The sequence below is a fragment of the Tachysurus vachellii genome, chromosome 25 (genome assembly GCF_030014155.1).
Source record: "Tachysurus vachellii isolate PV-2020 chromosome 25, HZAU_Pvac_v1, whole genome shotgun sequence".
Classification (NCBI taxonomy): Eukaryota; Metazoa; Chordata; class Actinopteri; order Siluriformes; family Bagridae; genus Tachysurus; species Tachysurus vachellii.
Window position 1 is genome coordinate 6,582,501 of NC_083484.1, and position 12,309 is coordinate 6,594,809.

At 37.1% G+C, this 12,309-nt stretch overlaps 1 protein-coding gene across 9 annotated transcripts in view; it reads left to right on the forward strand.

Moving 5' to 3' along the window:
- Positions 1 to 6,217: 6,217 nt before the first annotated feature.
- mllt10 (MLLT10 histone lysine methyltransferase DOT1L cofactor) overlaps positions 6,218 to 12,309 on the forward strand; it is a 60,356-nt gene continuing 54,264 nt past the window's right edge. For all 9 annotated transcript variants that reach the window (XM_060862250.1, XM_060862252.1, XM_060862251.1 and 6 more), the window contains exons 1-2: positions 6,218 to 6,698; positions 8,843 to 8,922. In XM_060862250.1, coding sequence (XP_060718233.1) covers positions 6,560 to 6,698; positions 8,843 to 8,922 — 219 coding nt within the window. In that variant the 5' untranslated portion in view covers positions 6,218 to 6,559. The remainder of the gene's footprint in view (positions 6,699 to 8,842; positions 8,923 to 12,309) is intronic.

A 12,309-nucleotide genomic window follows, 5' to 3' on the forward strand; every position in this document is an offset into this window, starting at 1 on the left:
TGAACATAAGTGTGCATACTGGTCCCCTTTTCTCGCATGACATCTCAAAATTGCCTGTAGTATGTGACCGGGTGTGTGAACAGTTGTGGATTGTCCAGTGTGTCATGGAAGTACCCATTTTTGTGATGATGTCTATATGATGTAAGCTGCCCTATTAAAGAGCTTAACCTCCTTTTCAAGCCAGAATTATAATTTGTAAAAGCATACATTATACTTTACTCCCAACTTTGATAAACTTTAATTCTAAACTGGTAGAAATGCTGAATGCTTCTTAAAAGTTGGTCCCTGGATTGATACCAGATCTAACATCAGCACTCTGTGTTAATGCATAAGGCATTTCGGAAAGGCCAAAAGTAAACTTGGAGAGTTGTTATTATTATTATTATTAGCTTCTGAAGGAGTGTAAAGAAATTTGATGAGGAAATATGTTGAAATATGAGGAAACAAGTGGAGTTTCCAGACATTTGTAGAAAACCCTCATTTGCTGGTGTATGTGTTGGTCTGTTCGTGCGCACCGGATAAAGACTGGCACTACATGCCCACACCTCCTGACTCTTCTCTGCAGTCAAGAAATAATTTACAACCCAAGGTTGCCAAGAGCAGTACATGCCTGTATCATTTTGTACAGGTACCACAAGTAGAAGGTAGGTATGTGCATGTAGATCAGTGAAGAAATACTAAAATCTTTTTTATAATTGGCTTGAATTTACAATATCTAGGTTTATTTTAATCTGGTATTTGAGTTTTAATGTAAACTGGTTGAATTGTAGTCCTGCTTAAAGATTTATCCTTTGTATTTTAATGATTGTATTGTCATTATTAAGACTGTTTAGTGACTATATGAACTGTAATCCATGTAAAGCTGTTTTCCGTATTAAATATGAAACATGCAATCTTTTGTTTAAATGTATTTAATTTTGTTCAAGATCACATCTGTGAAGTACAGTGAGCATTATAGCTTTGTGCTCGCAATAAAGGCCAGTGGCAGGACTGAAAATACTTAGAAATGAAAAGGACCGTTTTGGTTGACACTTTACACATCAGATATTTACTTGAGTGGATTTCCTTTGGGTTTTACATTTTTTTCCATTTCCAAAACACATTTCTGTAGGTGGATCGGCTATGTATGTCTGAATGTTTGTACATGGTGCTGTGTGATGGACTGCCATCCTATTCTGCCCACAACTGACCTCTGAATCCACTTTGATTCTGACCAGGAATAAATGGATATAGAAGATGAGTGAATAAATCAGATAATGATTTTAGATGTATTATATAGCGAGAACACAAATGCTGTATTAATCCAAATTCTACACATACACAGGACAACATGCAGTGAAATACTTTTTCGACTGTCTGTCATCAAAATAGACTAAAAAACAAAAATTGCAATAAATTTTAACTGTACAGGTAGGAAAGCGAAGATGATATAGAAAATCTAGAATTATATAAATGCAGATGAGTATTTTCAGACAAGTCTATTAAAGTCCGTGTTCTAAGTGCTGTCCTTATGGTGAGCCTGAATGGCCTCAATTAAAGCTTTATTTACTTTAGACACTGTAATATACATAAAAAAATGAAGAATACAACCAGCACCTATGGGTCAAGCTTAAGCATCTGATCTCAGTCACATGTCACTAAACTGAAGACAACATTCCCTTTTCCCATTGTGGGGAAAAAAGAAAATTGTATTCATGGATCTATAGCTGCCCCATATTAATGGTAATATTATTTTAGATAATTTTGTACAGTATATTTTTCAAAATACACCACAACATATTCTGTAGACATTATTTGGTAGAACAGCATAGCAAGCACTGTGTTAGAGCAACCAGACATTTTGGCTTATAATTTTGTGGAGCAAAAATAATTACTACTATTGCTACTACAATAACAGGGTTTGGACATTAAGTACACAGGATGAGCATCAACCCACACTTTAAAATAAACCCCCAATTTAAAACAATCCCACACAGAAAACACCCACAGTGTCTATCAGACAGAACACACACAAGCCAGCAAACTGGTCTGGTATTCACTAGAAGGCAGGGTTGATGTTTATGCATACAAAACCTACATAGATTACTGTTATGTTCAGGTTTGAATAATGTCTATAAAAATGCAACAAATTTAAATCATCCGAATAAAGCAAATTAAAAAAAAATTAAAGCATATCTTAATGTTACTAAAACTTTCTTATAAACAAAAAGTCGTTCTGTAAATGTCTTTGTCCCAAACAAAACATATGCTTCCTTTATTATTCTTTTTTGGGGTGGGGGTGGATTTGTAGATAAATTTCCATCAAAAAGTTTATGAATGATGAGATCCTAGCAACTTTCAGTTGTTGGTTGAGAAAATACATCATGTTTTTAAACATTTTTACAATGTTCCTGCACACATTTAAGAGAAATGTTTAACTAACTGGGAACAGTGTAGGAAAAAAAGAAACATCTGTAGTGGTGTTTTTTCAAACATTGCAGCAAAACACACACACACACACACACACACACACATATATATGTGTGTGTGTGTGTGTGTGTGTGTGTGTGTGTGTGTGTGTGTGTGTGGGTGTTCTAAAAGCACTAAAGATACACTGAATGTCTACTAAATGTAGTTATCAGCAAGCTTGTTAGCAAGCTAATATGTTAATTAACATATTAAGTTTTTGAACAATTTATAGTTTTCTTGTCTAGATAATTAATGTTATTTCAGATGCCAGGAGAAAGAGCTTTTGCTTTATCTGACCAGGTATTAAAAAGGGCCATTTGTGAAAGACTTGGCACCTTTATTTGCTGGTCAAGGCTGGGGATCGATTAGCAAATCTGAATCTGGGATAAAGACAGAATACCTGTCTTTACCCCAGATGGCTAAGTGGTTAGCACGTTCGCCTCACACCTCCAGGGTCGGGGTTCGATTCCCGCCTCCGCCTTGTGTGTATGGAGATTGCATGTTCTCCCCGTGCCTCGGGGGTTTCCTCCGGGTACTCCAGTTTCCTCCCCGGTCCAAAGACATGCATGGTAGGTTGATTGACATCTCTGGAAAATTGTCCGTAGTGTGTGATTGCGTGAGTGACTGAGAGTGTGTGTGTGCCCTGCGACGGGTTGGCACTCCGTCCAGGGTGTATCCTGCCTTGATGCCCAATGATGCCTGAGATAGGCACAGGCTCCCCGTGACCCGAGGTAGTTCGGATAAGCGGTAGAAAATGAGTGAGTGAGTGAGAGTGTGGAGGAATGTGAAGATGAGTTGTATAGTCTGATAGCGAGTGGTATGAAGGGCTTCCTGTACTACACTTCGATTTAACATTTCAGTAATGCACTTTGTTATCAGTGAACACTTTATGTTAAACATTCTAAATAACAAATTTGTTTGACTAGATCTGGTCCTTTTTTAGTTTTTGCTGGGTTGAGTTCTGGATAGTTTTAGCATTTTTCATGCTTATTTTATATACATTTTGTATTTGTTTTAAATTGGTATTGCTATTACTCTTATGCGTTCACTTCATTTCATCCTTTTTGCAAAGTTTTATATTTTTGTTTAAATAACTTGAAATGTATGCTTGCAAAATACTGTATATCATTGTGTAAAATTAAAAATAAAAATATTTAAACACAAACATTAGAATATTATGATAATGATCTTGGTTAGTGTTTAACTGACTCATGATGCCTCTGCTGCATTGTGCCCTTATCGTTATTTCCAAAAGTTATTTATTTTTGCCAGGAAAGGATTCATAAAGCCGTCTGTTCACAATACTTTAAAATGACCCACTAGGTTTAACTCCCATCAACCCATCATTTTAGGGGGAAGAATCTTGGTGTAGATCCCTTCATTTATTTTAATAGCAGGTTAGTTTAGGTAGACCAGTGCCAGGCCTGTTCATTGAGATTTACTACAGCAAATGAGTGGTGGCCCAGGGATGGTCATGCTTAAGGCTCTTTTTGGGCCAACATTACCACCAAGGAATGACAGTGATGTGAAACCGGCTGTATCCATAATATGCCTGATAAACAAATAGGCATAATATGGACCAGACTACATTTTCAAACTTTACTTGGAATTCCAGACAAGCAGTATATTTATTTTAGTTGTATTTATTTTGGTCATGAAAAACATAAATGTGAATGCTGAGTTACTATATATAATTGTCATTGGCATAAATGACCCCTATGTGCCTAAACACAGCTATTTCACAATGTTGTCTGGAATTGTTTTCCAAAAAAAATCCTGAAAAACAAACTTATCTCCTCCAGATTATCAGTCTACTCAATACGGAATAATCCCAACTGAAACTGAATACTGTAGGAAGCTGTATGTCAAGGAGCAGGATTGGCAATCACTAATTTGTTCAATTTAATGAAAATGTGAATTTTCAATAGTATCTGCAGTATTCTGGTTTGTACTGTCATATGGAGCTATCTTATCAGGTTCCTTATTTTAGACAGATTGGAAAGAGAATTGACTACAGCCTTGTCTGAGGCAATCCCATAATGCTATTTAATCCTATAAAATTTTTAAAAACATGATGGACAAAACAGTCACTTCTGGAGACATATATTAAAAATGTATGTTCAACCTTTTAAAGCTACAAGCCATTATTTTGATTTTACTTCTCTTTAGAAGTTCCTATTTAAGTCAAGCTGTTTAATTATGATGCATTGTACCGTATGGACATGTCATGAACCAGTTTTAATATACCATGTAGTAACGTCTCACGTTCTTTTTTATTCATTACTTTTTTATTCAAGATTTATGATCTGTGTGGACTTTCAAATGTTCTTCTTGTGTCCAAGTGGGTTTACTCCTACTTCCCAAAAACATGACAGTAAATGGATTGACTATGCTAAATTGGCAAGGTTTAATAAAGTAAGAAACGGTGTGTATGCATAGTACTCTGCTATGCACTGGCGGCACATCCAGGGTGTGTCTACATCACACCCAGTGTTCCCAGAAAAGATCCACTGGATCCACGGTGTCCCCATAACTAAGATAAAGTAGTTACTAAAGATGGATGGATGGATGGATGGATGAATGAACGAATGAATGTTCAATTTTCACAAATGTCACCAGCTGACTTGCAGAATGAAATTTGTTGTTTTCACATTGTCATGTTGTCCCAGAGGCTGCAACAGAAATTGTGCTTGTTCTTGTTCAACTATTTCTGAAATTCATACACACATAATTTCCAGCTCATGCTGTAACTCCTTACTTTAAGTCTTTCCTCCTTATTTAATAAAGAGCTAAAAAGAAAAGTGATACGATATTGTGCACCTGAAGTTACAGATATGAGAAACATGGTTTGATTAAATAAAACTTAAAATGAACAGTAAACTAAAACAGAGGCTATCATAATGCAATAATTACATCAAACAAACAATAACAGCTTAGTTATCCTTGTTGTGTCAAGATGTTTCTGTATGTCCAGTTCTACACTCACTCACTCTCACTCATTTTCTACTGCTTATCCGAACTACTTCGGGTTACGGGGAGCCTGTGCCTATCTCAGGCGTCATTGGGCATCAAGGCAGGATACACCCTGGACGGAGTGCCAACCCATCGCAGGGCACACACACACTCTCATACACTCACGCAATCACACACTACAGACAATTTTCCAGAGATGCCAATCAACCTACCATGCATGTCTTTGGACCGGGGGAGGAAACCGGAGTACCCGGAGGAAACCCCCGTGGCACGGGGAGAACATGCAAACTCCACACACACAAGGCGGAGGCGGGAATCGAACCCCCAACCCTGGAGGTGTGAGGTGAACGTGCTAACCACTAAGCCACCGTGCCCCCCTAAAGTAAAACAATAAAGTAAAATAAAAAACAACAAAATTGACCAATATTTTTAACATAAAATCTAAAGTTGATTTTAATTTCAATATAAAGTAAAATAAAAGTAAAATAAAAAAAAACAACAAAACTGACCAATATTTTTAACATAAAATTTAAAGTTGATTGTAATTACATATTATATATATTATATATATTATAAATAGAGTAATTGAATAAGAGAGAATTCAGTATGTCTGTCCTCTTCGATAGTAAAAGAAAATGAATAAAAACTAAAATACAGCGTATCATAATGCAGAAATCGAGTAAATAAATAATTAAATTCTAATCAAAACAAAACAAAATGTTTGGGGATTGACTATGGATGAGGATTCATTATATGTTGGTCTTCTACACTTCGAGGCCTGCTGTCTCTGCCACCAATCAGACCTTCTCCTCATGCGCATGCGCACATGGCGCTTTTACTTCCAGAGAGCCTTCGGGTTTGTGTGTTGTTGAACAAAACAAAAATAGCAAAAATTTAGATAGTAAACACGAACAAGTTTGACTTTTTCTCGAACGTGGGATCAGATTCACGGACAAAGACTCGATACAGACGTCTTCATTGGTCTGTTTTCACCTTTTTCTTGGCCTTTTTCTGCGACCCGTTCGGACGCTACTGTGAACGAGACGACATCAAATATGGACTTTTCATCCAAATGGATTTTAGATATTCGTGACGCACATTCGATATAAACGTTTGGGGACTTTCTTTCTGTATGTAGATGGTATTTAGCGACTATCTGGCCGCTAATATGAAGGAGATGATCGGGGGTTGCTGTGTTTGTTCTGATGAGAGAGGCTGGGCCGAGAATCCTCTGGTTTACTGCGACGGACACGGCTGTAATGTCGCCGTGCATCAAGGTCTGAATCACCATTTTGTTTTTAACACTTCTATTTAAATGTTAAAGCGACCCTACGAACTTCACTTTGGTTCAGTTGTGTTTTTGATTGTGTCGTGTTTCGATACGTTAATTTCCATATGCTAAGCTAATGTGCTAGCTTACTAGCTAGCTAGTTACCTAGGCGCTTGCTTTTTTTTCTCCACCCGTATTCCGTCCAAACGCGCCGACTCGTTTGTATTGGTTCAACGTTCATCTAGTGACGTTTGACCAATCACAGAGTAGGGGACCGGCAGTTAATAACGAATCGTAGCGGAGTAGGAGGGACTTGTTCGAATACGCGTGTGGAAAAATGCATGTTGTCTAAGATACTGCCACATGTTTTGGCAACAAAATATTGACTGATATAGAACTGACACCGACGTAACTTGTAACCATTTGACTAGTTGTTAAGGGTTTTTTTTAATATTCAAGCACACTGGCCAGCTTTTAAGCTATATGTGTGCTGTTTGTGTACTAATTTAGTTAGCTTTCTAATTAAATTGTAAATTAAATGTATTTCTTAATGTGATCTTAAGTGTTCTGGGTAAATATTATGTAACACTATTAACATTGTCACTGAATCCTTATCTAATCATGCTGCTAAAGTAGAATAAATTACATTGACATGATAGAAACTGGACATGTAACTAATAATAATAATAATAATAGTGAACTGTATGGCTGTTTTTTTTGCTATATTAGGTGATGTGCCACGTGATATTGTCTATATTGTTAATTAAGCCATGACCTGTTGTTATAAAGCTATTTATTATCCATAAATCCCTAGATGGGTTAGTAGGTCAGTTATTCTGGGCTCTGTATATCTCAGCCTGCTTTCACATTTCTCTCTTTCCACCACTTCCCCTTTCAGCGCTTTAACATCAAAGTGTTTTATTCTCTTTACATTATCTGATTTCCTGTAACGTCACGTGTGTGCACGTGCTATAAAAGTGAATGCTGTAAGTTAAAGTTTTCATGTTAAATGACCTAATTTCTTTAAGTCTAAAATATCATGGTTATAGGCTTATCATCACACTAAAAATGCTCAATTTTTGTAATAATTTTGTATATTTTATTACATCTGGTCTTACAAATTGCACTTGATCATATGTAGGTACCTTGGAGTCTTGAAACTTATAAACTTCTAAGCCACAGAAGTTTCACTTTTCTATCAACTCCTTTTAAATGCCATCTATATTCCTTTATTATGTGTTTGAAATGGTGAAATACCATTCATAAGGTTGTGAGTTCGATCCCACGTCCACCAAGTTGCCACTGTTGGGCCCCTGAGCAAGGCCCTTAACCCTTAATTGCTCATTTGTATAAAAATGAGATAATGTAAGTCGCTCTGGATATAAGGGCGTCTGCCAAATGCTGTACATGTAAATATACCTTACCGAGTTTATTTTGTTTTGGTGTAAATTTATTTAGTGCATTTCTTGGAATGTCTCGTGCACAAACATCAAATCAGATGATGACAAGAAAAAAAAGGTTCTAAACTATCATTTGTTAATATTATTTGAATGTGTCAGCAGGTTGCGTTAAAGTTAGAATCCTTATTTTGCACTGCTTAAACTGAGTATAATCATTTCCCTGATTTGTTTGTAGCCTGCATGTCATTTTGTTTGAAGCACAGCTGATATGGTACGTTTATGTACATTTACATTACATTTACACATTTGGCAGACGCTCTTATCCAGAGCGACTTACATGTTTGTATGTTTGTCAGTGTTGGTCAAAGATGATTACAACATTTATTTGTCTCTAACTGGAAAACAAAGGTTTATTCTTATTGCTATCCAATAAACTAGAATGTAGTGAAATTTTGATGTCTGTCACTTGCTCACTTTTCCACCATCAATCACTCATAAACCATATTTACACATCTCTCCAACACTGTCACATTTAATCTTTTGAGATTGTAGCTATAAAGCAATGTCAGTTGAGTGACTGGTATATCTTGATGTAGTGATGAGATTAAAGTGTTCGTGGTGAAACAACATTTTTGTCATGAGCATTCTGGTCTGTTTATATCATAACCACGTGTTCACTTTGCTGTTTTTAAAACGAACAACCTTTTTACCTTCATGTCCTCTAAACTAATTCTCTCTCTTTGGTCTTCAGCTTGTTATGGAATTGTCCAAGTCCCAACTGGTCCCTGGTTCTGCAGAAAATGTGAATCTCAGGAGCGAGCAGCACGAGTGGTGAGTTCTCTGTATTTGGAAGCATCCATTAAGTCAGCATGTATTCGTTTAAATGAATGACCAGTCCAAAACCCTGTCCAGACCTGATAACTGTCTTGGTCAAGAGTTGGAAAATGAAGGTCAGAGTATTCAAATTTAGATCACTTTTGGGGATAAGTAAAGGTTTTTTAAGCTGCTGCATCTTGCACACCATATCCGGTAAAAAAAAACAAAACCAAAAAACAGGATTAGTTGAATAAGCAAGTGGAGTTAAGTTTGATGATATTTTGCTGGATTGAAGATGTTATTGCAAAGCTAATGCTAGTGCTCTTTCCTACCGTCCTGCCGATCTACACTTGTATGTGTACAGTATTTCCAGTTTAAAGGAAGATTATACTGAAAACTCACATGTGCACAAAGTCCCAGTTATTCCAAAAGTCCATAATCAGCCAAGACATTTTCCATACTTTCCAAAAATGTTCAAGACATGTCCAGTTTTCCAGTAATGTCACACAGACTCACTGATGGACACAGTGTGACTTACTGTAATCTGTAAACATCGGTTGAATGTTATGCAGAATTTTACGGGAACCCGAGGAGCATTGGTGCTTCTGCCTTGAGAGAAAACAGGACCACCCAGATCATTCTAACAGCATAAATCTAATAATCAGTATTAATTTGGGCAGTTATCAATCATTAACAGGACAGCCGTTCTTTCGACTAACTATTCTGAAACACTCTCTAAAGCTTGGCCTGTCCAGCTGTCAAAACACAGGCTGCTATATTCCAACGTCCCCTTTTCTTGATTAAATTGATTAATATGTGTTTGAGATTGTGCCTTGCTGCTGTGTTTTTTTTTCCTTGAAACAACTTTCAATGGTGTTGTATTAGTAGTGACAAACGCAAATGTTTTTTTTCTGTCAACTTGACCAGCTTGTCCTATGTTTTGGCAGATGGTAGGTCAATCTAAAGCTGAATTTTACAGCAGAAAAAGTATTAAAATCTGTTAGTTAACACTACAAAGTGTCATTATCACCTGGTGCTTGAATAACACATCTGCCACTAGAGCAGAATCAACCATGACTCCTTAAAGCCTGTTGAGTTTACATTATTGAAAAAAACTCCACAGCATCTTATTGCTTATTATTTGTGATCTGTGTTGGCTGGTGGCTGGCGGCCTTCTTTACTTATGGTTCATAAGTTGAAATGTGAGGTCAATGTGTGCTTTAGTAGTGATTCTCGAAGTTGGACATTTTAGTGGCCTTGCTTGTAATCTACTTCCATGTTGTGTGTGAAATGTTTTCAGAAACCAAACTAAACTTCCCTGCAAATACTAAAATTTCCCACAAACCTGACTGACCTACAGCTCTGAAAGTCTACACTTGGTTTATTTTTTTTCTTTAAGGACTCAATTTGTTGTTAAAAAGTATAAACCTACATGAGACCAGAGAGCTGTCTATATGAGAAAAGCAAGCTGTTGTGCACCTGAAAAAAGTGGGATAATCGAGCCGAGTTATTGCACAATTATGAGGAAAAGCCAATACAACAATTTGAAAAATCCTGAAAAAGAACGTGTAAAAACAACTAGACATCAAACAAACTTCGTGAAAACTGTTAAGAAAACCCCCCAAAACAGCAGTCAGTGACATCACCAACAACCTCCACAGGGCAGAGGTGAAATTATCATAATCCACCTTTTGAAGAAGACTTGGAGAGCAGAAATATAAAGACCAAACCACAAGATGCAAATCACTCATAAGCAGTAAAAATAAGAGAGCCAGTTTGGAATTCACAAAGAATTACAGAGATGAGCCACAAAACCTCTGGAGCCAAGATTAACCTCTGCCAAAGTGATGGAAAGGCAAAAATGTATAGGGAGAATCTGCTTATAATTCAAAACATGCAAACTTGTTGGTTAAGCATGGTGGCGGTAGTGTCATGGCTTGGGCTTGCATGACTGCTTCTGGAACAGACTCGCTAATATTTATTGATGATGTAACTCATGATGGAGGCAGCAGAATGAATTCAGAAGTCGACAGAAACATTGGCTGTGAATGTACAGAGAAATGCATCAAATCTGATTGATGTAAGAAGAATTCAATTAATTTGGTCATGCTGCAGGTTTGATGCAGTTATCACCACCAAGGCATTGTCTGGGCTGCTAGCAATGTAAACACATCTAAAATATCTTAAAATGATGTTTTCGCACCCAGCTTGAACCCAGATGTCTTACGTGTATATGAATAATAAAGGAATTGGGATACTTTTTCTTCTAAAAGTACTGGAATGCACAGTACCGCAGGAAATCCCTGGTAACATAAAATGTGTGGAATTGTGAAGCATGAAATTGGAGAGTCTTTATCCTATGTAAACTTTTGCCCTCAGCCATATGCAAAATACTTGAAGGTTAGACATGTGCATAATGATTATAAGAGCTCAGCAGCATTGCACGTTTTAGTGAGCATAAAACAAAGCAGCAGTTTAAAGCGGAATCTTGTTAAGGAAACTTCCCGTGCTGATATTTTTTCTGGTAATTTATGTATTTGCACCAAATGTATGCAGTACCTGTAAGGCAAGCCATATCATTATAAGTGCATCTGTGCACTTAAGGTTTAATAACCTCAGACTCATTATCCAGGCTCTTGCTTCCTGGTGGTCCGGCGGCAGGATCCATTGCTCTCTTTGCTGAAGCCCCGGTTCAATTCCCGGGCAGGGAGCTAATCCAGCCACTGAAGAGTTAACTCTTAGTGCCAGCCTCAAGCCCGGATAAACTGGAAGGGTTGCGTCAAGAAGGGCATCCGGCGTAAAAGTTGTGCCAAATCAAATATGTGGACCACATGATTCACTGTGCCATCCCCGGACAGGGAGAAGCTGAGAAAACATTTCTAAGCTCTTAGATAACATAGGAAACATGTAAAGCATCTTTTAGCTACAGTGTATTATGCAGCAGTATCAACATCCCCAATTATTGACATAATTTTTGACTTTTGGTTGTACAGGAGCTTTCTATTTTTCAGTTAATTCAGTGGTCATACTGAACATGAATGCGATTCATTTGGTGATGAAATTATTTTACTGAAGGGGGAAAGAGTGTGACACTTTGCACCAACTACATGAAGGTGAATCTGTTAACCTTTCTTCTGAGCCAGTAGAAAACAAGAAGGTGGGACTTTGGTCTCTTGGACCAATGAAAATATAGTTGAGCTTAATTATTAAGTCGCAGACTTGTCACAGTGAATGTTTGTCTTTCTGTTTTCTTACTGTTCCTTGGCACACAGCTGGAGAATCGGAAGCTCACGACGTTAAACATTATTAGTTATGTTATTAGTTATTAGAATTCTTCATTCTGTCCAAATTCACATTGATGTAAATGTTGATGTGTGCAACTGTATCAACCGAAGGAAACTG